Below are 27,630 nucleotides of genomic sequence, written 5' to 3'. Positions count from 1 at the left end.
GAGAGGGAAATCCATTTTTTTTTGTCCCCTTTTACTCCTGTGTATTGAATTGTAGTTGGTTCTGTAGCAGTTTTTGGGAACGAATATAGCTTGAATGGTTTACAATCTGCAAGAAGTCTTGAACCAGTGAGGTGAAGCTTCCATGGGCCACAGTTCTTAGATGACAGAGATGCTCCCTTTTCAGTTTTTATGGTTTATTATTTTTTTTTAAAAAAGCAGGAATAAAATTGGAAGGAAGGGGCAGAAGCTGAGATGCAATCAGCTTTCTGAGATAAGTTTTAGAATAAGGGAATTTTCTAACCCTAGTGCCAGATGAATTGGGCTGGCATGAATTTTAATTCTTATGTTTTACCTCCTTATATTAGAACTGTCATGGGTTTGTGCAGGACTTCTTTTGCTGAACTGATGAAAAATAATCAGGCAGGATCTTCTTTTTAATTACATTCTTGCAAAAAAAAAGCATTCCCTTTCTTACATTTCACCCTAAAATTGAAGATATGACAATCAATGTGATCTTTTTAAGGGCTTCAGCGTACTTTGTAGCATCGCACATTATTATATTTCTAGTGTTTCATTTAACTTTTTCCTTTTTCCTTAAAAAATGATGATGAAGAAAAAAAAATGGAGTGGAAACAATTCCAGCAGCGCATATCTAAATTAATGTATTTTGTTGCTTTTTAAAAAATAAAAAATAAAAATGGAGGCAGCAGTTGGGTTGGGTGTGAAGAAATGTGGCCAGCTCTATTTTAGTTGCCAGTCTTGTTCTCCTTTAATGCTGTAACGTGTACATTTTGACAGAACAGCTTGACAGTTTTAAGTAATAATTCAAACGTCTGGTGGTAATAACTTGCATCATTGTGCTAAGATGAGAGTTGGTTTTCCCTGGTGCATTGTAAAAGAGGGCTGGAGGCAAACTTCCTTCCTTACTTCCTCTCTTTTTTCTCACCACCCTTTCCCTCCAGTATTCTGCAAGCACATTTGACTTCCTGGTGTGCAGTATTTTACCCAGGGTTGGGAGAAAGTGGGGGCAGAAGAGGATCTTTCTTACAGCTTCTTCCTGTTGCCATCTTCTTTAGGGACGGCATAAAATCTATTTTAACCATGCATCCTTTTTTGCATCTTAGAAGAAGACCCTGCTCCTAATATCTCTTGGGTGGTTTTCTCCTTTTTGCCTTTTCACTTGTCTCAAAAAGCAATCATGGGCTTCCCTTCTTAACCTATCCAAATAAGGGAAGTTTTTCTCCAACCCCCTTTCTCCAAAGCACTTGCTTTACAAGTTTAAAAAAAAAGCACTTTTCATTCCCCCCCTTTTGTAGTAACCTATAGGAGAAAGGCCAGCAAGGGAATACGGTATCAGGAAAAGCCTATTTTGCTTTTTTTCCCTCCCCCACATTTTTTTTTTGGATTAATCTGTGTTGGGTGGGAGGATGGGTGGAGAATTCTCTTAATTTACTTCAGAGCTCTAGAGTCATGGTTCTAGGGTTCAGAGAAATAGAACAAAGGGAAGTTGTGTTTTTAAAAAATTAACAGCACAAATACATTTCAGCTTGACAAGTGTATTTGCACTGCCATTGTTAGATAAATGGGCCTTCCGCTGGGAGCCCAGCTGAGCCATATAAACTATTGACAAACACTGAATGTAAATGTCCTTGTAGAGGGCAAGTACTGAGAAGCGATAAATTGATCATATATTCCTAAGCGGGCACTTCAGTGAATTTAAAATAACTGATCCTGATAAAATGATGCTGTTCCTTTTTTCTAAAAATGACTTTATTTTGTTTACTTTTCCCCAGAGGTTGCTGGAGCTTAAGAAAACCCATTTGTAGCATTGTTACTCTTCCTCACTTTTACATTTTCTTTCTCCTCTTTTCCCACCCTGCCCAAGGAGTTCAAAATCATGGGATATAGACATCCCTTGCTAATATTTCTAAAGAGCTCTAATGTAAGAAATGAATTATGTACTTAACAGGATTTGAATCTTGTGTCCCTGAAAGTGATTGTGTATATTATCTAGTCTGGTTTCTTGGTTGGGGACCGTGGATTACCAAAGGGGCCTGTTTCTGACCAGTTTCTGTACAGACTAAATGTGCAAAATCTCCTTTAGGGGTAATGCTCACTTTGTATTGAGAGCCAGGTCCAAACCTTTTGGCTTCCTTCTGATAGGAATGAAATAGTTGATCCAAGGACGTGCCAGAATACCTTGCAGGTAGGCAAATTGGGGTGGAAAGATTCCTCTAATGGCAGGATTTTTTTTTTAAAACTCCAGCCAGCATAAGGTGTTCTGGCATAGCTATGAACCTTCATGTGAGCAATTTTTTTTTCTTTTTTAAACCAGTTATTAAAACAAATACCCAAGCAAGTAACCTTCTCTCCTTTCCTTGGTAAGTCCTGGAAAGTATATTTATATATCCCATATTTAACTCTCCTCCCCTCTATTCATCACGCCACACATTTTGCCTCAAAAACATTTCCATGTCCAGTTGTTGCGTAATTCCGTTCTGATTAGCTATTCTCCCAATAGTGCCAAAGAGATGACAAGATTAGGAAGGTGGTGGAGAAAGGTTCAGTGATCTTTCATGGCATACTTTCCTTTTAAAAATATACATATATATTTCAGCTGTAAGCTCAGTTCAGCTTGGCTTTGAGCATTTTTTTTATGTGCAGGATAATGGGGAGGAGGAACCACCATCCCCACTGGAACTGTTTCATTACTTTACAACCTTCTCTTGGATTTTTTTTAATGGGTTCTTCAGTATCAAGCATGTAGCATTTGAGAAAAATGTGACTTCAGCATCACTTAACTCCTACAAAGTCAATGTTAAAGAAGAGATGGGGATATATAGATTATTTTTCCCCCACTGAAGCAAGGAGAATGTTAATTGCAGTTGGGATTCTGTGAACTTTAAAGCAATGATTTCATTCGAATCATGAATTTGGGGGACAAAGAAAAAGCTGTTAATGTTACAAATAGGTAGAAAATATTTTGGGCTGGGCTGGGATAGATCTCTAAGGTCTCCAGTAAGGCATCTGTAGCAAGTTCTTAGTGTCTTTCTTTCAGTGATCTATGTGTAAATGCTGCACCGATGTATATTATGCACATAAAACATTTCTTCGAATAAGATAGGACAGACCTCATCACCAGTCAGGTATAAACTATTCTTCCTCTTTTGTGTGTTAGTTTTCCTCTCTCTCTCTCTCTCTCTCTCTGTTTGTGTGTGTGTGTGTATGTGTGTATGTATGTATGTATACCTGTATGCGATGAGCATCTTTTCAAATTCACTTTTGGTGCGAAAACAAAAGGGATGAAAAAGAAAAGAAAGAAAAATAGCCTTACTTCTAATTCCAATCCTATCTTAGTTTGTCAACTTGAATATAATAAAGCAGAATTGCATGGAAGTCTTTGAAACTAACTGAGCCTCGTGTGCACGATGAGTGGAAGTAAACTTTTTTTCTAAACAAAAAAATTAGTATGCAATTTCAGCCACACAGCTTTTAGAAAAATCCCTGCATTTTGTTTTTATTTTTAAGAATGGCGCGTGGGGGGAGGGGGTTCGATTATACCAGCTTGTGCCTGCTTTGCCTTCTCAAAAACTTGGGAATTAGTTCCCATTCGCTTACCATTCATGCTGACCAGAAGAGAGATTTCATAAGCTTGCATTGTTTTTGTTTGTTTTTTTATGAAACCAGTGTTTTCCAGATGATAGTTAGACCTTTGATAACCTCTTCGGACATCAGGTGTACTGGTAGTGTAGATTAACAGCATGTTTGGTTTTTGGAGATAATATCATGGGGTTGAGGGAGGAAAATAAGGACAGACACAACAGCAGGTGGTTCAGATTATCTGCTTTCCAAGGTAATGCTCTAGTGTTGCATCCTGTTTGGCCTGCATAGATGATTACTACTTTTTAGATACAACTACATATTGCACTTCTATCAGAAGTAAGGAAAAGGTAAAAAAAATGACTGGAAGTGTGGAAATTACTTTAGTTGGTCTTTTGACCTGCACCATGGATATATGAATCTATTGTGTAATTTTTGTCCCAGTTATTTGATTGCAGCACTGTAAATCTGGTATCCCTTCTATCTACTTAATTATGAAGATAAGGAGAAAGGTTAGTTTCAAGTCCTTCCTCTTTATTGTGATATAATTAGGGTTTGTCAATGTACAGCTGTCCCCTCTAAATTTACTATTCTTACGTGCAATCCTCTATGATTTTTCATCTTTAATTTAGGAAATGCAAATATGCTGGATATTTGGGGGAGGGGGAAATAAATGGAATGGCCTCACAGAAACAAATGTTTCAGACTTGAGAACAAGCCTAGGTTCTTATATTCTGAGAATTTCTTTGATGTATGAAATTTGCACTGATCAATTGCAGATCTCTTAGGCAAAATTGGAAATAGAGGCATTAACAAACAAGCACACTTAGGGAGATGAGAAGTGGGAGATAAAAGATCAAAACCAAAGGGAAATTTGATATTGCGGGTTCTTAAGAGTTTGATACAGAGAAGAGTTCTGTATTGCTTTGGGCATCTTGTAGACAATGTTGAGTGGTTTGACTCACTTTTTAGAATCCTGCAGTGTACAAAAGTAAACTCTTTTTATACTGACAGAAACAGACAGAGGCCAGTGAAGGAATTAGCTTTTAAAATGACAGAACTAGAAAAAAAATCATTGTCGAAGGTAAGATTTGGAAACATGCTTTATGGACTAAAAGCGACTGGGGTATTTTGTATTGTGTTAGTTGCCAGTTCTTAATATTTTGAGAGGCATTTTTTGCTGGTCCACTTGACGATATTTATTGAAATGGCTGCTGATAGTTTTGTATGCATGTCCCTTGAATGTTTTGGAAAAATAATAGTGAAAGGAAGTTTCTGGAATGCAATTGCAGTTAACCTAAGTGTTGTGTCAGCATCTCAAGCTTGCTGACATTGGAGTAGGGAATGAGTAAGACTGAGGGAAATGCATTTAAAGGCAGCCTTGCCGGTATTTCTCCAATATCTTTCCCTGCTTCTCCTCTATCCTGAGATTCATCTTTTGGCACTATCCAACTGACTTCTGATTCTTTTAGAAAGAGGGTATGTTAATCCAGGCGGTTAGATTTCGAAATAGAAACTAAAACAGATATTGTATTGAAAGAATACTCTTAAAAATGTTAACCATTCCAGACGCCTTAGCTACCTAACATGAATGTAGCTTGTTTACCTTATGAGAAGAAGCACCTTACAATGTTCTTCTATCTTCCTTGTAGTGAAAAGGTTAATAATTTTAACATTGACAGAATAAGTAGGAAGCCCATTTTGGTAGGAAAAAGGGGAACATGATGATTAGTTGGGTCAGATCCTTCTCCTCAAGTATGAGCTGTAATTGGCTCCCCCTGTCTCATTTATAATTTTGTCTAACTTCACTTACTCTTATTCTTCATCTCATAAATAAAAGCAGGCAGACGATTTAGGATTTCTTTTTATTTGCCCTACTCTCTGAATTTTCTCTTGTATACCAAGGTGACTGATCTCTTGAGGTTTCCCCCCCCCTAAAGCTAGCAATGCTTAGTCATAAAGCCTTATAAAGGTTTAGCTTAGTCCGTGTGAAAGTTGGAGGGTATCGGATCTCAGGTGGAATGGGATGATGCAGGATGTTAATCTAACTTCTTCAAACCTAACATTGCCTTCCTTCTGTTTCTGCAATCCATACATATTACTCTAGTACCTGAAAAATTAGTTGTGGGTATGGTGACTCCATTCTTTGTATGTTTGGTTTTCAGACATATAATCCAGCTTTTCTGGGGTGAGAACATCAGCTTTAGGAAAGCTGAACTAAAAAAATTGTGTGTTAATTCTTGCTATGGTAGTTTGCTTTCCTCCCTGTAATTTGATGCCATGTTGTATAGATTCAGAGCTTTTAAAAATTGCACTAAATATGTATGTGGCAATTTCTGATTTTTCATTTAATTTTTCCCCAAATCAAAAAGTTTCTTCTGTTAGTAGGGAATGGCATACGTTATTTGCCATATCTGTTATTTGTTCCTTTTGGCTTTCTAATGGATCTTGCTTCCTTTCATACTAAAGCAGCACGGTACCAAAGGATATAATGCTGAATTCTTCAGTTTTATTACATTTTTTTTTTATTCCTTGTGCTTTTTTTTTCCAAATTAATCTGTCTGTCTCTCCCCCCACATTAATAATACATTTTATCAGTGACTGCTGTTATGTTTTCACTTCTAATACTTGCAAGTGATTTCAACCTATAGGAATAGGGGCCCCAGTGTAAGACTTCAGTCCCAGAGCTTCGGGCCCTCCAGGCTTCTACTAAAATGCAGATGCAGGTATATTTACAAGTTTATCTCCAGCAGAGATTGAGAAGTAGACTTTCTCTCCACCAGCACCAGCACCACCCCTTCCCCACCTGCTGCTATCTTTTCACATGGGAAAAGAAGATATAAGCTGTAGTTGAGATTTCTCCCTCTCCTTTTCTGGCACCAAGCCTAGGCCTTCCGCAAGTCCGTAAAGAAGGACATGTGTGGTGTTTTTTTCAGAAGTAATGGCTAAGTAGGGCCTAATTTTGTGCTGAAGAATTGTAGAAAAGTGGGGATTACTGGTCATATACCTCTGGCTAAAGGGCCTGGCCCTTCTCCCCTCAGCACTTGGACCTTTGAAGCTGAACTAATTTGAGGTGGGAATAGGGGCTCCTGATTTTCTTAAATATCCATGCTCTTGGAATAAAGCACAAACAGGGTTTTCTGTAGTAGATTAATTAGCAAAAGAAACCGGCAATAAAACTAGGCAAGTAACCAAGGGGTTGCTTAATAAAGAAATGAGAATTCTAAGTAGCCGTGCAACTTTCTATCTCTAGATATAAATCCTGTAAACTACTACCCTCCTAGTAGCGGTCTCAAAAGTGATAATAACCATCTATCCTCCTAGTAGCAGTCCTTATCACTTTTGAGACCTGTGTTACAGTGAGAGTACACATAGAAAAAGAACACCCACTTTGGTGATTGGTTGAGAATGCGTTGAGGCAAACAGGCACAACTATATGTGGAAGTGGCTTGAACTCTTAGCTTTTTGCAAGTTTTATTCTTAGTTCTTTTCACAAGAATCTGACAAAAGCTCTCCAGTTGCATTCATGTGTTAGAAGTTATTGTGTTATTCACCTACCTTTACATTGTTTACCTTCCAAATTAAGAAAAGACTTACACTGATACTGATTGGCTAAGATGTGCTTCGGTATTTTTATGCTAAAAATGCATGTGCGCTTCTCAAAAAATAGCTTCCTAACATAAATTTTTCTACTATTACTTTTCCAAGTCCCATCTTGGCATCCTCCAAATATTCTGGGTGCCAGTATTCATCATCCTCATCCAGTGTGGCCATTGGCCCACGGACCAGAAATTAGAGCGTTGGTGCAAGAAATTTAGAGGACACCAACATAGAGAAGACTATCATATTGTGTAAATTTTGGATCTAAGCCTCTACTTTAATTGATGTTATGATGAGGGATGTATAGAGTAGCTCATATTTCCCTCCACCTCAAAAAGGGAGGGGAGTCCATATTCACCATTTCCTTAAATTTAATATGAATGTTAGAACTTTCCAACCCACTCAGGTCTGAGAAAATAGTATGTCCTGCATGTTGTTCAGAGGGAATAAGTTACATCAATGAGACCTGCAATTTGCTCTGGAAATTAGTAAACCCTTAATTCTCCTTCCCTCTCCCCCCCCCCCCGCCCGGCAGTTTATTTTGAATCTAGGATTGGGAGACCATGTTGACAATCTAACTAGAGCGTGCCTGCATTTGTTTCTTGAAGTGGAATTGTGAACATACTGTTATTACTGTTAGCATTCCTGTTGCATGTTTGTTTTGAATTACTTGGCCATGCTTTCTTTGCAACTTGGAAGTCATGAACTGGGGTGAAATTGGAAACTCGGAGCAGGTTTTCCTTTGAAGACCTGGAGGAGTTGCTTTCTTTTCCTCACGTTGGGTTCATGACAGACCACACGCCCCCAGTTAACAGCCAACCTGCTGTTTTTATTAGTGGTGGGCTTGTCTTATAGCAATACTCGTTGGCTGTGAGCTTGTGGGCACTTAAAAAGTCACCTGTGCTTGCAATAGATTTCTTCTTTGGGAGCAGCAATAATGGGGATAGAAGAAGGGAGGGAGAGTAAAAATTGGTTGCTGTGTTGAGGGTTTGTAGTCTGTTCTATAGTTTGTACTATTGGGTGTTTCGTGTTCTGTTTTATTTAAATTTTGGGGGGAGGGTGCATTATAATGATAAATGGAAGGATTTTGAAGTATTGTGATAAGGTTCTTTATAAGCACTGATTTCAGCCCCAGTGGGAGCTTTCTGCTTGAAAGCTTGGATGATCTTTAGTCGCTCATGTACTGTACCTTCCCACAGCTGTGTGCTCGTTGCTTTTATCACTTCTTCCTTCCTTCCTTGGTTTCTTTATCCTGAGATGCACAAATGGTATGTACCTTTTAAGGGGGCACGCTAACTGTGTTTTTCGTTGTCGGTGTAAGGTAGATGCAGCCAATATTTTGTGACAGTGTTTGTAGTCAGGAGTGACTTAGACGATATATTGTGTCTGCATGAGCCACAAACTCTGCATTTTTTCCCCTAACTCCTGTCTTTTCTTCCCAGCCTTAGCTGCAAGTACGCAACAAGACTCGGGGAGGGAAGTATGAGGGCATTGCACACATTGTACACTTTCCTTGTTTTAGCCAGGGAGGGCAGTCTAATTTACATATATGTATTTTCCAGCCTGTCTTCTAAAGATTGACAAAGTTATCTCACTGTTGATGCTAACTTTTAGCAGATTGTTCAAATATGGTGCAATTCTTTCAGGGTGGCTTTAATCAGCAGAAGATAAAGGCCAGACATTTTTGGGGGGTGGGTGGGTGGGGTGTCCTTGTATAAATAATTATTTTAAAATATGAATTCATTCAAACACCCTTTGCCTAGCTCCTTTTTCTTGGCTGCTGAGCACTTCTCAATTTTTTGCATTTCAGTCTGGGATCAAAACCATATAATGTAGCCCTTAACAGCTAGGAGAACCACAACAAATCCTCAAAGGAAATCTGTCACATCCACTGAAAATGGAGACAGAGCATTAAAGCGGCTTTTTCCAACTGCTGCTGGCTAGATGTGTTGGATTTTAACTTGCCCACCCTTTGGCTATGCTGGCTTGGGTGCTGTGAGAGTTGAAGTCCACCCAGCTGAGGCCCAAAGTGGGAAAGGGTGAATTACAGTATTTTTTTTCCCTGCTTAACCTGTAACTGCTGCTTATAAGTGGAAGGCTTTTGTCTTCCATGTGAATCATTTGGTCCAAAGGCATTCAGAGAAGAGTGTATATTCTGACCACGACACGTTGGTTTAAGCATTCTCTTAGCTTTATCTGCACATTTGGGGCAAGGCTTTTAATCCTTGGTTAGCATTGCCATAGTATTTTCTCTAATTGCATGGAGGCCAGTGTGCTTCATTTTGGCTTCGGGGTCAGTTCTTAAGGGAACTGAGAGGGAAATTGCCCCAGTTTAGAAGTTGTTTTAGTAGACTTTTTCTTTTTGTCGTTTATGGCCACCTGCAGGAATGCAGGAAACTTGAGGAGCACTTGGCTCTACAATAAAAATGGTTCTCCTCCTTTGATTAAGCTCTCTGCACCTGGGGCCAGAGCCTCCTGACTAGAGCAGGTCAAGGATTTCCACTTAATCTGTGTGAAAAAAATGAATTTGGAGAAGAGGAATGGATGTTAGCATTTCCCTTTAAAGTTGCCTGCCCTTCGTGCAAGCACTCCATCTACATTGTGTGCATGGGTATTTGCACGCAGAGTCTTCACATGCATTCATTACAGGGTGGTGTTAAGTTTGGCTAAAGTGATAAAAGTCGAATCTTGTTTTATTTCTTTCATATTTAAAATCAAGAGTCCCTCTGATAAATAAAACATTTAGTTCTGGAAAGAACTCCAGTGAACTTCCATAACAGAGTTTTCTGTAACAAAATCCTTTGTTACCTTTACCACTGAATTAATTGTAATCTGCATTAGTTTTATATTGGGGATATTTTATCTCCCATTTCTTCTCCTGCCAGGGTGGAAAAGCTCTCTAGGATTATAGAGATGCCTGTACTATATTAAAAAGTGGGCAGGTGATTTGATACGGAAATCAGTTTATATTTCAACAATTTGATTGGGGTATGGAGGAAGAACAAGTCTTCATACGTAATTCTTACAGTAAAAACCTGAGCACATCAGGGAACACATAACCCCATTCTTGCTCTTACGATGTTCCACATCTTAAAACACCAAGCAAGGAGGGAAAATCTATAGGATGGGAAATCTGTGTTTCCTATGATCCTTTAAAGAGCATTGATGTGGGAGGAGGAATGGAAGGCAGCTTTTAGATCAGCACCTCATATTTACTGGACCTGTTTTGTATTTGGTCTTTTGTATTTAATAGGGTAGAATGGGATTGGGAAATATTATGTTTTCACCTTTAGAGCACTGAATCTACAACCTGCTGACCAAGACCAGCATGCAACCATGTTGACCTCCTTTGAGGCAGGGGCCTTAATTGGGATCATTTAGTTAAGCAGATATTTTTAAATTAGATGCCTGTGTGTGTGTGTGTGCGTGCGTGCGCGCGCATGTGTACGAGTGGGTGTATATGTTGTAACGGGTGAAGATGGGAGTATTGTTTGAATGGTAATATTTTGAGTTTGGGGGTGAATGATGAGCTATTGGAGCAAGAATGGAAGTGCTGCCTACGAAGCACTGCCCTTCTCCATTGCTTGTACCTTTGGAACTATAATGATTGTGGGGAAGTTTAACTTTGCCCCCTTATCTTGCTAGTATTTGAAAGCTTGGACCAATGTTTAGAAGAGATTATTAAAAATAAGCATTCAAGTCAGCTCACAGGCCTGCCTTCTTACTTGCAGACACATGATCTTCCTTCAAACACTGGTTTAAAGCACACACAAAAAAAGTACCCAAATGCTCACTCTGGGTGTTTCAGAAGAGGGTTTGGTTACAGGGCAGGAGTTGCCAAGATCAGTTCACATTCCCCAAAGTCTGCTTTTAAGCCCAATGCAAAGTAAGTTCCTGATATGCAATCAGATTGTTGCTCTTTTGAGACTGATTGGCAATCTCCCTTTCTTATGGATCTCCTTGCCCTCATTTCTTCACTGGAAGCAGTCTCTTTCAAGTTTTCTTTTTAAGTAATTACATTTCCCTCAAGAGTTTTATTCTTAGAAAGGCAGATCTGTCAAACCAACCATCAACTATTCCTCCTTATCTTTCCCACCCCGACCCCAGCCTGGTTGTTCCATGAAATGAAAACATTATGTTAAGAGATCTATGTAAAATCATATTGAATAACAATGCAGTGAGGTATCACAAGCCATTCATCCCCCTTTCTACACATCCCAGTCTTGCGCAGTGTGGAAGCCACCTTGTATAAGCCCTTTACATGAATTCAGTGAATGGTTAACCTTTTTTTGTCTCAGATGATATATATGCATTTTCAAAATTTCTGCATTACCTTTGGGAGGGGGGGTTGGGGAAAGGGGTTAACAGGAACTTAAAACTTAAAAAACAAAAACAAAGCATTCAGACTTGATCTATTTTCTACAATGTATGCTGCGACCAGGTCCTGTTATTCATATTGTGGCTTTGAATCAATTATGTTGATTAAAATGCTGTTGCTTCTATTTGCCTCGCTTTTTTCCTGTCTCCAGATACGACAGTGTAAGTAAAAACACAAGAGTTACAGGTGAGAGTTCTTGATGACATGAATGTAATTTCATAATCTGAGTCAAAAATACATTTTCAAACCACAGATAATTTTACAATCTGTAAAACACTTTCCCCCTTCCACATCAATATCCATCTGGGTACCTTTTATACTAGTCGGCTGATGGCCAGACAGGGCAATTCTATTTAATCAACCTTGAGGTGCAGAAATATATTTTAAAAAATCCATCCTGCGCAGAAGCTCAGTTTTGACTGCATGAATTAAAGATATTTCTATAGAGCAGACATGTCAAACATAAGGCCTGGGGGCCAGATCCGGCCCGCGAAGTGGTTTCATGTGGCCCACGAAGCCATCCTGGAAACAGTGAGGGAACGGCCCCCGCTGCCTTGGCCCTGGCCCAGAGACCCTCCTTCTGCCAGAGACCCTCAGATCTGTCCCACTCCTGCCCAGGCCCCCATAGGCACCCTTGATGCGAACGATGTAGAGCTGGCCACGCCCACCCAGTGGGCCATACACACTCTAGCCACGCCCACCCAGTAGGCCACGCCCACCCAGTAGGCCACGCCCACCCTGGCCATACCCACCTGGCCCCCTGAGGGCAACCGCAATGCTGATGCGGCCCTCAATGAAATTGAGTTTGACACCCCTGCTATAGAGGTACATGCCTATTCAGTGTGGTTTACTTCTAGGTAAAAAATGTAACTACCTTTGGGCGAAGAGTTACCTTGAATAATGCAAAAGAGGGGGAAGGAAAAAAAGCAGGGGGGGGAAGTGGAGTATTTTTGCTATTTGAGAAATGAATTCAACTCAAGTGATAACCATACCTCAGAATGTAATGCAAACCAAACAGCTACAGAACAAACGAATGAGAAAATTATATGACAGTCTAGGTGGCTACTGCATGCCCAGCTAGAAACAACCCACTTGGAATTCAATTGATTGATCAGTAAAGCTGAAGTTGACGGCAGCTCAGTTCACACACACATACACACACACACAGAGCACCAGAAAATAAGTGACCACTGTGTTTTAACAGGTGCCCATTTCCACACCAGTTGTGGATTTCCAGAAACAAAGGCAACCAGCACAGGAAATAATCCTGCACAAATAGGGATTGCCTGTTTCATTATCTTGGGTACAACTCCAGAGCCTTTCTGTTTAGATTTACAGGGATGGAGAACGCTGGCTTTTTTATGACTTGTGGACTTCAACTCCCAGAATTCCCGAGCCAGCATGAAGTCCACAAATTATAAAAGGGCCAGCATTCCCCACCTCTGCTTTAGAATATGACGTCAACCGAAGACCATTAAGAATGCTCTGGTTGTGGCTATCAAAAACTCCCCTGCTCTGACATAGGCCAGTTGGATAGTCATCCACCTCTTGTAGCTCAGCTGTTTCTTCCCCATGCATCATCTTTCCTGCCTTTCGGAGCTGTTTATTCCAAAACTGCTGGCCCTTCCTTGCCATCGTGGAAATTTTGTTCTTTACAATTTGTGCTGGATAATTGAGGGAAGGGGAGGATACCTATCTATGTCTTTGGAAGTTTCCTGATTTAAGAGACTGAAATTCTGCCGTTACCTCCAGCAACCTTAAGCAGCATATTATGAAGTGTCCCCAGGAGGAACATTTTTCAGACATTCTTATAGGTAGTGGCAATGAATGCTGCTGAAAAAATAAAAATTTAAAAGACAGTTTCATCTGCTCTTCGCTTGTGCTTTTATTGCTTGTCCTTGCTGGGACTTCCTTAGATTCCTTCAGAGGAGATATTAATGCAGGGTTGGTGTTCAGAGCGCCTTCCCATTTCTGTCTCTTATCGCTGGGAAAAGGTGACCCTTATCTAGCTTCTCTGTTCTATATTTGTCCTATGCATACACCTGCAGGAGTCCTTTCTACACAGAAACCAACTCTCAAGCTCCTCTTGGATGGTGTCTCAGGTTTAACTTTGTAAGACCCAAATTTCTAACCTGGAATTACTGCTGCTTTTGAAACCATTATTTAACCAAAATGCAGTAGGAACCATGAGTACTTGGTACAATACTAGAACCAATGGGTTACCTAGAAAAGGTACAGTTTCTTAAATAATTTCATCTTATGTTGAAAATGTCGTGGTTCCGATAGATGAGACCAGTAAAAACAGAACTCCAAGGCAGAAAGTTTCCTTAAAGAACATATTTATTGGCTACAAAGTATTGGCGCGATCAAAAGTGAAACCAAGACTGAAGTTCCCTCCCAAAGGTTGCAAAGTTGAACTTTCCATCCCAGCACAATGTCATAAATCACATTCCCCAATTAACTACTTTGATGGGCTTTCTAACGGAAGGCTCAGCCCACCAAAACCCAGGCAGCAATGACCTTGGTTCCCACGGGACAATTTATTATTTTGTCTAACCTTAAAAGCACACATCCCCCCCTCCCGTACTGTGGCAACCGAAAACAAAGTAGAAATGGCTTCAGCCAAATTCGTTGCAGCATTGACAGAAACACATTTAAATTAGGTCCACACTTTCCTAAAACAACTGTTCCCCTCCTCCATTTACCAAAGTATAATGGGTTTTCAACATGCTAATTTTAGTGGCAACCTACTTTATTTTGCAATATCAAGCAGGCTGAATTAGACTTAAATTTTCTTGGCACCATACCCATTTTCACAGGGTTGTGGTGGTTGGCAAAAGAGTTTGTCACTCATGCTTCCAAACTTTATTTTGTTCTCCTCTCCGACTTCCTTGGATTACCCAATTACAGTAAAAGGATTTTACAGCTGCCTTTTCAGCTATAGGAAGAAGGCAGTCATAACTGACAACAGAGCCGAGAGTGCATTTTGCCTTGCAGCTGGGAATTCCTTTTGAAATGTCCTACTCATCCATGCGGACACTGATTTGTTCTTCAAAGAGAGCAATGCAGAGCATGAGGCCACCTCCACTGAGAAAGCCCAAGTTCTGAAGAACGAAGTGTCTGAAGGATCTTTTCCTGCTGCTGGTAGAATGTCGCTGCAACATTTCAGGTAGCTAGAGAAAAGCAACCAGCTGTTATCACTTTTGACAATGTTCGTAGTCTAGTACAAACTGACGGAATCTTTGCCCATAAGTAGACAGCAACAGCCACTGTATAGTCATATCTTAGTCGCATTGCAATTTTTGGCTACTTAAAGTCATTAAACAATTCAGCACCAGGTATTTTCCCCATGAAAAACTTTCATAGGGCCACTCACGCACCAGGAGATTTTTCAAGATGGTTTCTAAGGAAATTGGCATGAAGGCTAGGAGGCATGTTTCTGAAATTTCCCTGCAGTTTGGATTTTAGAGTCATAAGCCTTAATGCTGCACAAATGTCCTGCATATCCTTTTAGACTTAATCTCATTTCCCATAGTCTATAAAGGGAGGACCAGTAAGAAGCAAAGTGTCTGAAATTATAGTTCCGCCTTTCCTGTTCTGTTACAGGTACCAGATTCTGTTTTCTACCCAAAAGCTTTGGCAATCCATTTATATAGTATTTGGGGGAGAAGAGAAACATTAATATTCCAAATAAATGGTTTAAAAGAGACAAGAGACAAGATGCTGAATTCAGAGAGGTAAACCTGATCTCAAACATATTTCTACTTGGACCTCCCTTGATCTTGAAAAGCTACAGCAGATGGGACAAGGCAAGTAACAGGGCCTGAGGTACCAAGGATCCAATAAATCCTCAAATTTTGCATGTTCCCACACATAAGTCTTGCATATTCCCTTCCCATTGCTTGGTTGAAACTAAAACTTTAGATTTGAAAAACATATTAACGCCCCCTGCAATTTGGGCATCATTTTGTCTCTCTCAATTTAAGTACAGGATTGTGAGACAAAAACACCAATGTGTGCTTTTCATAAAGAAGGGTGAGGAAGGAGAGCAACAAGTAAGAAAGAACATGTAACATTCTATGGGCTCCGAGTATCATTGTGGTGGTTGAACTTGGAGTAGAGAGGCTTGGTTCAAGGCTCCAGACCCTTACAAAGTTCAGGGGATGAGTTTAGGCCCGTGGTGGTGAACCTATGGCATGCGTGCCACAGGTGGCATGCAAAGCCCTCTCTGTAGGCACGTGCGCTGTGGCCCCAGTCCTAGGCTTTCAGCTGGCTTTTATAAAACCTTTTCACTTTAGGCCTCCGCTGCCGTGTGCAAAAAAAAAAAGTTCAATCAATCAATTTCAACTTTTCGCGGGGAAAAAAAAGATCTCGCAAAGTTGGAGTTGACTGAACTTTTTATTCCCACCCAGTCTGCCGTTACCACTGCAGCCACGCCCACCCAATGGGCCATGCCCACCGAATGGGCTACACCTACCCGGCACCCGACGATACATAGCTGGGGTTTGGGTTGCAGTTTGGGCACTCAGTCTCCAAAAGGTTCACCTTGGTGGAGCAGTGGGCTAATGCCTCCTTAAGTAACACCAGCTGCCTGCAATTAGTGCAGGTTCGCATCCCACTAGGCTCAAGGTTGACTCAGCCTTCCATCCTTCCGAGGTAGGTAAAATGAGGACCCAGATTGTTGGGGGCAATAAGCTGACTTTGTAATAATGCCGCTGGGGGGGGGCGAAAGCCCTAATAAGCAGGCATATACATAGAATGAAGGCTATTGCTAAGCACATTGGTTTGTGCTTAAATTGTAAGCCGCCCTGAGTCTTTGGAGAAGGGGGGTTTTTAAATGGGATTAAAATAAATAAATAAATAAATAAAATCACTGGTTTAGGCCCTCTGCTGCCAACCAATCTTACTTCATTGCTACCATAAAGATAAATTTAGGGAAGACTCCCACATATACCACTGGTAAAAAAAAAGGTCAGATAGAAATACAATATATTAAGGCTTGCACCATACATAGAGAAATGAAACACAATTTCTTACCATATCAACCAGAGCTACATAAAGAAAAACACCAGCTGTGGTGGCAAAGATCCAGGGAGTGACTTGGGAAGTGTTCTGACTGACAATTGTCCCTAACACCATGCCCCAATAAGCCAGGAAAGCAGACAGCAGGTTAAACAACAGCACCCAGCGGAGTGGCATGCCCGCCCGGAGTAGGACAGCACAGTCTCCTGCCAAAGAGAGAGAAAGTTAAGGCTACCTCAACCCCTCTTGAAACCAGCAATGTCTAGGCATGAACCTGTTGTGGCAGGACATGACCACTTTTGCTTCCATGGTGCTTTGGGCAAGCTTGAAAACAAGACATGCAAAAAGATCAGTTAGTCCTGTAGCAGCAGCAGCAGCAGCCCTTGTTCACTCACCCAGTTCATGGGGTAGTTCATGGCAAAAGACCGCCAACGTAGTGCTTAAGCCACTGGAGAGTCCATTCGAGAAGGCAGCCCCTAAAGTAGAAGGAGAGTGTAGCAAGGCATGTAAGTCTAAAAGAACCTTTGTGGCGTAGCAGTGTTGGCTAGAAGGGAGAGATCCTGGGTTCTAGTCCACTCATGGCCATAGAAGTTCCCTGGCAATTGTGAGATGGTCACTTTCTCTCACCCCAGCCTCCCTCATAGGGTTGTGGGGGAGAGGAAAAGCAGGAAGAGGGAGTGCTATGTATGCCATCTTAATCTCCTGAGAAAAGGTTCTGAAAGAAGTAGACTATTTTGCTTTTCTGTCACAAGATGGAAGCTAGGTGTGCTTAGAAATCACTGACCTATTGCCAATCCATCTGTGAAATTGTGTACCCCATCCCCAAGAATAACCATCCAAGCGATGTCAGCTATCCCAGCTTTGAGAGTCCCAACTGGGCTGTGGGAGTGACCATGGTGATGTATCTCTTCTGTTTGCTTCTCCAAGCTTGTCCTGTGGTCTTCTGAGTTGTGAATTTGAATGGAGCAGTCCTGGACTTTGCCATTTACATTTCCAGGGTCTTCTTCTGGCACTCTCAAACTCTGCAATTCAGCACCTGAAGAGTTTAGACCATATATATAAAAAAGAGCTGTTTTAACATGCCTCTTTGACATCATGTCTTAAGATCTTAGAACATGTGACTAAGAGCCTAGGAAACTGAGAACATGCCAAACAATGCACATTCTCTAGGGCTGTCTCCAAGAACAGAGGGGCATAGCTTTGGAACAGCAGTTTGGCTTGTTTCCTAATCTTATTCAGTTTGAGAAATAAAGGCACTGATGTTTCAGGGAAAGGTGTTAGACCTTTGACCCACCTAGCAATCCATTAGGACCTAGAGAGACTGAGCAAAGACACAGGTCAGATTCATGCCATTTTGCTGGTGAAAGACATTATTCTCCCTTGATTGCACTTGATGGCAATTTATCATTTTGGAGATTCTGGACTAGGCCCTGCAACAGATGCTGCCTGTCTTCTACCCATAGCTCCACTCTCTAGTCATCTTGTTTTATTTAAAACTTTTATGCAGTCACTATCTTTCAGCCCACTCTGGGTGGCTCCCAGATTAAAAAACATATAAAATCATTTTAAAAACTATTAAACATAACCATTTAAAATATAAAACATTAGATTTCCAGTTTTGGCTTCACGGCAAAGCAGACGCAGGAAGACAGGGCTCTGTCTTCCACATTTGATTTCGCCCAGCTGGGGGACACTGGAAAGGATCGAAAGTTGTCCTGTAAAGGCGACAAGCAAGGAGGGGACTCTCGTTGATCATGGGGGGGGGGCAGCAGCCCTCCCATTTGATCTGAGGAAGCCCTCAAAACTGGCGGGGGAAAGACTGGCTACATTTGTGTAGCCAGTCAGAAGCTGCTGTCAACAGAAGACAACAAGCACTATCAAGCAATCTTAGAAGAACTTGGATGAAACTGGGTGAGATCTAAGCCTCTCTTTATGACTTTAAGACTTCTTTCTGAAATTCTGCCCAAAGCACTCCCCCCCCAGGAGGGAAAGAGAATTTCCACCCCATTCCCTCAGGAATATATATATATATATATATATATATATATATATTCTCCTAAGTAGATATAAGTAAAATTCAAATTTTTCTATCCAATGAGAAAAATATCCTTTCCATCCAGGGAGGAAAAAGAACCATTAAAGGTTGTTTAACAATCAAGATTTATAATCAAAAGTGTTCCATCATATCAGGCAATAGTGATGTTTCTTCTACAGGAAAATAGTTCCACCATACAGTTCTGAAAGTCAGGATTTGTGTTCATATTTCAGACAGGCCAATTATAGAATAATATTATCATCTCTGCCACACAGATAAACAGCCCCAAGTTGGTTCCTTTTCACAGCTGCAGTTCTTAAAAATAAAGGCTTCAAGGCCAGCCAAAGTCTTATCTAACTCTGGGCTTCGAGCCAGGTTTTCAGTTTTTAAATCTAAAACTTATATTGTAAATTTTTCAAGTCTTTCTTTTTTAAAAAAGGTCTTAAAAGCATTTTTAGTCCCCAAATTTACTACACACACACACACACACACACACACAATGCAAATTAGTCTGTTAGGTTTCTCACTTTCCCCCAAGTAATTAATTTGCCGCTTTTCTGGGGGAATGGGGTGGGAATTTCCTTTCCCTCGTCCTTGGAGGGAGTGCTTTGGGCAGATTTTCAGGAAGAAGTCTTAAAGTCATAAAGAGAGTCTTAGGTCTCACCCAGTTTCATCCACGTTGCTGTAAGATTGATAGTGCTTGTTGTCTACTGTTGACAGCAGCTTCTGACTGGCTATGCGAAAGTAGCCAGTCTTTCCCCCGCCAGTTTGGAGGGCTTCCTCAGAACAGCGAGGGTCCCCTCTTTGGGTGCCGCCTCTACGGGGCGACTTTCAACCCTTTCCAGGGTCCCATCTTCCTGCGTCTGCTTCACCATGATGTCAAAACCAGAAGCCCAAATCACAGATCTGAAGGGACAACTAGTAACAGTGCTGATGCTGGATACTGATCACTGAGATAATGTTCAGCTATCTATCCAATATCTAGACTGAAGAAGAAAGAAAGAGGCCTTGCATATTCAACTACTTTTATACATTTGGGACGCGGTGGCTCAGTGGGTTAGGACGCTGAGCTTGTCGATCGGAAGGTCGGCAGTTTGGCGGGTCGAATCCCGAGTGCCGCGTAACAGAGCGAGCGCCTGTTACTCGTCCCAGCTTCTGCCAACCTAGCAGTTCGAAAGCACGTAAAAATGCAAGTAGAAAAATAGGGACCACTACGGTGGGAAGGTAACAGCGTTCCGTGCGCCTTTGGCGTCTAGTCATGCCGGCCACATGACCACGGAGACGTCCTCGGACAAGCGCTGGCTCTTCGGCTTTGAAACGGAGATGAGCACCGGCCCCTAGAGTCGGAAACGACTAGCACACATGTGCGGGGGAACCTTTACCTTTACCTTTATACATTTCAAATACATTTATTCAAGTGGGCTCAGGGGTGTATAATCATTCAACTAGGGCACATAAATTTTTTTGAAACGAGATTTCAAGGAGACACACATTTTTCCTGCTAAAATAGAATGTAAAACACACCAAAATACTAACTCAGACTTAAAGTACTAAGTAATTCACAACTCACCATGCAAGGTCCTCTCTGCTTCATTCTCATCCACCTTAGTATGAGATTGGTTAAGTTGCTTTCCAGTGGCATCTTTCTGTCCAATAAAAGCAAAAGAGCCTTGGTGGAGCAGTGGGCTAATGACTCCTTAAGTAACACCAGCTGCCTGCAATTAGTGCAGGTTCGCATCCCACCAGGCTCAAGGTTGACTCAGCCTTCCATCCTTCCGAGGTAGGTAAAATGAGGACCCAGATTGTTGGGGGCAATAAGCTGACTTTGTAAAGATGCCGCTTGGGGGCGGGGCGAAAGCCCTAATAAGCAGGCATATACATAGAATGAAGCCTATTGCTAAGCACATTGGTTTGTGCTTTAGATTGTAGGCCGCCCTGAGTCTTCGGAGAAGGGCAGGATATAAATGGGATTAAAAAACAACAACAACCAATGAGCATGTTGAGATTTGAACCCCACCCCAATGAAGCTAGAGATACGGTCTCCTTGTAGTGGTGGGCAGTAGTATAACATGACCGTAGTTCAGAACTGTCCTTCCTATTCTAGGGGAGACCTTAGCATTTAATACTTTATTTTGCTTGTTTGGAATATGTGTAGGAGTGGCACATGTCTTTTCCTGCCCTGAGGAGCGTTATAATTCAGTGCACTTCTTACCTTCTTTGCGCGAATTTGGTTGAGTGTTCCCATGAGATTCTCAGTGAGGAACAGAAAGTAAATGCCTCCTAGGACGCATAGACCCTTCAGAATGCCATCTTCTTCTGAGGACAGCAAGCCATGGGAGGTCACTTGTGCCTGAATAAAAACAATTGTTCTGAGCAGAGAAAGGAAGATCTCAGAACAGAGGTTAATTCTTTTAAACCACCTTAAGATAGGCCTGGAAAGATCTGAGCAAAAATCCCCAACTGTCCCCACATTTGCTCTTCATGGAAACAAGACAGGAGTTCAGCTCTGCTGTTTGGTTCTGGCATCACCTTGACCATATTCACCTGGGAGCAAGTCCCACTGAGTTTTACAATAGCATTAATGATGAGAAATCCTGTTTTTCATGAAATTGACTAAAAGAGAGGCAAAGCAGCAAGAACTGAGGAATGTTCACTGGGTGAAACGTGGGAGGTACCTCATTAAAAACAACAGGATCAAAGAGGACAAAGCATTGATGAGAACTGATGTGATAAGGCAGAAACCCAATGCCTTAGGTGGGCTTCTCTGTACGAAGCTGAGATGATTGGGTGGTTACCCACTTACCTGTGGACAATTGTACCCCAAATGGAAAAAGGGGTGGTACATACATGTGGCCAGAGGTGCAGCAAAGCGTCCCCACACAATGTCCCCACAGCCAACGCCACCAGAAAAGTCAGGAGGAACTGGAAGATTTCTCGACTCAGTAGGGGCACCAAGACGATGGCCAGTGCTGAGGGCAAGCTGTTCATGGTGATAGCCAGAAATCCCCAGCCCAGGCCTGTGGAAAGTATAGAGAGTGCCAGGAATAGGAAACACAGCTCTAAAACTAGCAAGTTGCACATAGTGGAGGCCTTATTAGCTACACTCCCCTGGGTTGGAAGGACTAGAATACATTCTCTCTACAGATTGTAGTGAATAGTTTCTTCACAAGAGAGTAATGAAGGCACAAGTAATTATATATCTTCTTAAAATTACTCCTAGAATATAAGTTGGAGGCAGAGGATGTTGGGAAAAAGCCAGTTTGGTGAAAGAAAAGCTGAATCAAGAGGCAATGAATAAAGACTTGGGCAAATTGAAGCTTGAGCGTGATGTTGGAAGACACTAAATGAACTATTGTAAGTTGAGGACTACACGTATAGCAAAGTGGAGGGGGAATGTTTTGCCCACGCCTCTTCCCATGACATCACTAACTCCGCCTCCTGCTGCTCACCCAGGCCAGCCTCACTGGAGATGTATAGCAAAGTGGAGGGGGAATGGTTTTCCCACCCCTCTTCCCATGACATCACTAACTCCGCCTCCTGCTGTTCACCCAGGCCAACCTCACTGGAGATGTGCACTTCAGAGTGACTTGAGAAGGGCAGAAGGTCTTACCATTCCAGAGCGAGCTCCCGGACGTGTTGAAAGTCACATCATCCAAGTGCTGGATGCAAACACGGCTGTCGATCTGGTACAGCAGTGCTGGGCACAGCAGAGTGAACTGCTCTGGGGTGATTTTGGAGATGGTATTCATACCAAAATTGACAAGCAGCTGAGACACATTGAGGCACTGGAGAAAGAAGAACAACCCGGAAGGCTCTTTATTGTAGAAATGAGTAATAGGGCTAAAATGGGCTTGTGGCCCTCCAACTATGGCAGAACACATTTCCACTACAATTATCCTTTATCCATTTTGGGGGGGGGGGCGGGTACTCCTGGGCAGAGGAAAAAAACGTTGCCCAGCTTGGTAGGAGAATTACAGTAACAGAAAAGGGCAGGGTGAGAAATCAGAAATGTGTTGTGTTTTCTCTGGGAGCTACAGAAAAATACAGCATTCCTGAAGAGCAGAGGTAAAATTCTGCACCAGTTGTGCAACTTTGCTTTTTCTATGTGAGTGTGTTGGTGTCTGTATGTGTCTATACAGATAGACACGTATTTTAATAGTAGTTCTTTTTATAGGATGGCTTTTGAAAACAGATGTCTAGTTGCATTGGTTTAAGTCAGTCTCTTCCAGCCATCTACTTTGAGGATCGCTGGTGGTAATCAAGTTGCTGCCAATCCTTAGCTTGAAGGCCAGATGCAGCCTGAAGGTCATCCATAGGATACCATCCACAGTTCAGCTGAGAGAGCAACACTGAGTGGCCCATTCCAAGCACAGACTATATGGGTTCTTTCCAAATGGAACATGTGCCCAGTATATACAAAGAATCTCGACTCATTTGTCCATCTTTCAGACGGTAGGATATATTTCGTAATCTCCACCCCTCCCATCAACACATCCCCTTATACACAATAGCACGATTGCTTCCCTGCCAGCCCGGTATAGTCAATACACTTGCTGCAGTGAGGCAGGAAATCTGGAGAATGACTGCAACACATCTCCAATACTTACATCTTCATGCAGGTGATGGAAGACCGAGTGATCCAAGGCAATGACTCCCTCCAGAAGGTTTAGCTTAGAATGTCCGTGGGAAAGCATGAAAACATTTTCCTCTTTCTCCTTGTCAGATTTCTCTGGGCCTTGCCCAAAGCTGGGTTTGAGGACGTGGCTGACCTCATGGAAGGCAGGAGAGACTGAGGTATGGAGTTCAGGGTCCAGCAGAGAGAATCCTGGCCTGAAGGACACATGAAATCATCATCAACCCAACAGGGAAAGATTGCATTTCACTAAAATGTTAAGAAACCATCCCAATACTGTAAGGCTAACTAAATCTCCCTGAGAATAATCAGAAGGGGGGAAAAAGAACTAAGAGAAATAGAACTAAAACACATAAGGCTGCAGGCTTGAAAATAATTATTATTTTCAATGTATACCTCACTTTTATTCCAGGAGTTTATCATGGTGTACATAGCTCTTCCTCCATCTGTTTTTCCCACAACAAAGCTGTGGGATAATTTAGACTATGAGTTAGCAAGTGGCTGTGGCTGAGGGTGGGATTTCCTTGTCTAAACAAGAATTGGTGCATTGCATTCCTTTCATGACATTTAATTATTAGTATAGAATCTAAGATAACAAGAACAATAACAACAACAACAATAAAGTTGGAAGGGACCTTTGAGGTCATCTAGTCCAACCCCCTGCTCAGGCAGGAGAATCTATACCATTTCAGACAAATGGCTGTCCAGAGTCTTCTTAAAAACTTCCAGTGTTGGAGCATTCACAGCTTCTGGAGGCAGGTTGTTCCACTGATTAATTGTTCTAACTGTCAGGAAATTTCTCCTTAGTTCTAGGTTGCTTCTCTCTCTGGTTAGTTTCCATCCGTTGCTTCTTGTCCTGCCTTCAGGTGCCTTGGAGAATAGCTTGACTCCCTCTTCTTTGTGGCAGCCCCTGAGATATTGGAACACTGCTATCATGTCACCCCTTGCCCTTCTGTTCATTAGACTAGACCTACCCAATTCCAGCAGCCGTTCCTTATATATTTTAGCCTCCAGTCCCCATCTTTCTTGCTCTTCTTTGTACTCTTTCTAGAGTCTCAACATCTTTTTTACATCGTGGTGACCAATACACATATGGTCTTCGCTTAGACTGCTATACAGTAATTTGGGCAGTTGCAATGGTGATGAAAATGTAACTTTGCGACCAATTCTCTCATTTACAGACTATAGAGGTCTGTAGACAGCACACTAAAAAGCAGAGACATCACCCTGCCAACAAAAGTGCATATAGTCAAGGCTATGGTCTTCCTAGTTGCAATGTATGGCTGTGAAAGTTGGACCATAAGAAAGCCTGAGCATCAAAGAATTGAGGCCTTTGAATTATGGTGCTGGAGAAGACTCCTGCGAGTCCCTTGGACTGCAAGGCGATCAAACCGGTCAGTCCTAGAGAAGATCAACCCTGACTGCTCTTTAGAAGGTCAGATCCTGAAGTTGAAACTCAAATACTTCGGCCACCTAATGAGAAGGAAGGACTCACTGGAGAAGAGCCCAATGCTGGGAAAGATTGAGGGCAAAAGGAGAAGGGGACAACAGAAAGATGAGGTGGCTGGATGGAGTCACTGAAGCAGTAGGCGTGAGCCTAAATGGACTCCAGAAGATGGTAGAGGATAGGAAGGCCTGGAGGATGTTGTCCATGGGGCCACGATGGGTCGGACACAACTTCGCAACTAACAACAATAACAAAGAGGTCTGTAAAGCAAAAGAGCACTGAAGTAAAGCCATAAGCACAGTAGCGTTTTTGTTTAGCAACCGCTTTGCTAAACAAAGTTACCAGTTCTTAAATGAGGACTACCTCTATCTTTTCTGAATTTATCTATCTTCTCCCAATTTAATGTTAGCCCAAATTGTTTGAATTGATGGCTGCCAGGGATGAGCTGCTGCTTCACTTCTTTTTCCCTTGCAGTGATTGAAGTAGGCCTATTGCTGCTAGCTCTCAGCTTCTGGAAAGACAAGACATATTTCAGCAGGTTTCCTGGTTCAGCCAGATCAGAATGCTGAGGCTAGCAACATGTTTATTTTACTTGGGCTTAGATGCTGTGCAAGATGTTAGCTGCTGATCAAGAACTTAACAAACACCATGCTTTAATGAATTCATTCTTCAATGGAAATATGCGCTGGCAATCTTCCATTGTGTACAGACAGAAATATCTTTCTCAAGCTGTAGAATCCGGGTTGCTAATTTGTCACAGCTCTCCCTCGGCGCTTCCCAGGTGGGTCTCTGCCCCACCTGAATTTAACTTTTTTTTTCAAATTCTTTCCTTGAGAATAAATAAAGCAGTGGGAAACAAAGAACCAGGCCTTAGCATCAGCTTGATTTATCTCTGGGCACCACAGAGCAAACAAACAAGGTACGGATGCTTTGTTTGGAAGTACAGCCTGCCTAAAACAAGGCAAAGCTATCCTGAAATCCTCTGGAAGGGCTAGTGCAGGGGTGTCAAACGTCATGCCAAAACCGCGCCCACACCATTGCCGGCAATGGAAAAAAAGTCATGATATGTCGTGACACGTCGCGTGACATTACGAATTTGACACCCCTGGGCTAAAGGGGGGGGAATCCTCCCCTGTTTACCTTGTGACAAATGGATCTTTTGTGACTGTCCATGCCCACCTGGAAAGCTGTTTTACGAATGGACAAGCCCTCCCCAGTGCAGCCATTTTTGCTCGCTGGATGTTTCCAGTCTTTAGAATGGACCCACCTGGCGGGGGTGACACTCTCCACTTGAGTCTTGGCCCCGTGCTCTGACTTGCTGATATGATCCAGTGCTGAGTGGAAATGCAGGTGCTTGTTTTCCTGGACCTCCAGGATGTCCAGATGGGAGACGTGACCGTGGCCCAGTTCCTCGTGTTCGATCTCCACCACCTGCACCTTTCCCAGCCCCAGGCTTAGCAGGAGGCGGGTCAGGCCCTCAAAGGACAAAGTGCCATTCTCACCATACTGTCGAAACAGCTGCTGCAGGTAGTAACCCTGCTCTTGGGTGGCGTCTTCCAGCAGAGGCCCAGCAGCTCCGCCAGCCAGCAAGTCACGCGGCTCACCCTGGGCAAAATGGCATATGGCCTGCAGGGAAAGCCAAGCCACCCAGAATCTGGCCAGAGAGAATCTAAGGGTCCACTGGTCCATCAACAGGGACCTGCAGTGAAAGAAAAAAGCTCTGAGCCTGAGGTGGAATCACAGTCTTAATGCTGCGACACTTATCCACAGATCCTAGAAGAGAAACAGATCCTTATTTGCTAACATCTGTTAGGGCAGAAAAATCCTTGGGATGACTGGGTAAGAGGAGAACTTGCAAATCTACATCCTTTCCTCTTCTCAACCAGTGCAATAGGAGAGACCTTCTAAGCATCGGGTCTTGGTAGGATTCCTTGAAGGACCTCAAAGTTTTTGGGCTTGCGCAACAAACATCTTAATTATTTCCTCATAGTTCAGATCCATGTTTGCGTGCAACTAAATCCTGATAATAATTTGTCTATTTTACATGCTTCTACGCTACCACAGTCAAAAAGGCTCTCTGAGGCTCCATATGGAAAAGATAACGGTAAAGATAAAGCTTTCCCCTGTCCAGTGATTTCTGAGTCTAGGGAGCAGTGCTCATCTCCGCTTCTTAGCCAAGGGAGCCAGCATTGTCCGAAGACGCTTCCCGTGGCCAGCATGACTATACGCTGAGGTGCACGGAATGCTGTTACCTTCCCGCTGAAATGAGACCTATTTCTCTGCTCTCATTTACATCCTTTTGAGCTGCTAGATGGCAAGAGCTGGGACAAGTAAGAGGAGCTCACGCCATCACATAACGCTCAGGTCTTGAACCCCAGTCGTCAATTTTCCAGCACCATACCAATGCAGACGGACTAAAATGACTTGCTCTTCAGGTAGGTGCTTTTGAAAGATCAGAAATAGGGAGCTGACTTGAGAGGCTATTTCACAGGGTGCTGCAGCAGAAAAGCTGCACTTCCTTGCCCTGCTTTCTTGGTGCACCCCCCACCCCACCCCCAAATGTCCTGAAAGTGTGGGATTTGCAGACTTTCTCCTCGGTAGATTTATCTTGTTGAACCCAAACTGGCTGGTTTCATAAGTTAAAACTAGCACCTATATTGGAGCTAGAATTGAGTAAGCAGTGCACGGTCTGGTATAAGGTGTTCCTAACATTTGCACAAAATAGCACTACCGTGAGAATTTCAACCATGTAGATTATTTATTTATTTATTTATTTATTTATTTATTTATTTATTTATTTATTTATTTAATTTTATGTGCCGCCTGTCTCACCCAGTAATTTTGCAACACTACAACGACCTGATTCTCTAATTTTAAATAAAAAATCCAGCTTCTTTGATTTGTAGGGTCACTAA

At 42.2% G+C, this 27,630-nt stretch overlaps 1 protein-coding gene across 1 annotated transcript; it reads right to left on the bottom strand.

Moving 5' to 3' along the window:
• Positions 1 to 14,598: 14,598 nt before the first annotated feature.
• Positions 14,599 to 27,065, bottom strand: SLC39A5 (solute carrier family 39 member 5; the record flags this gene model as incomplete). The annotated part of the gene is made up of 12 exons (XM_081318985.1): positions 14,599 to 14,751; positions 16,616 to 16,806; positions 16,996 to 17,076; positions 17,385 to 17,636; positions 18,229 to 18,315; positions 20,206 to 20,281; positions 20,848 to 20,985; positions 21,483 to 21,652; positions 22,246 to 22,420; positions 23,243 to 23,465; positions 25,983 to 26,414; positions 27,061 to 27,065. 12 exons carry the CDS (start codon positions 27,063 to 27,065, stop codon positions 14,599 to 14,601), a joined length of 1,983 nt encoding a protein of 660 aa, XP_081175111.1.
• Between the last annotated feature and the right edge of the window lie 565 nt (positions 27,066 to 27,630).

This window comes from Vipera berus, assembly GCF_964194415.1.
Source record: "Vipera berus genome assembly, chromosome: 2".
NCBI classification, from domain to species: Eukaryota; Metazoa; Chordata; class Lepidosauria; order Squamata; family Viperidae; genus Vipera; species Vipera berus.
The sequence above is the reverse complement of the archived record's forward strand: the minus strand, read 5'-3'. Positions and strand labels throughout refer to the sequence as shown.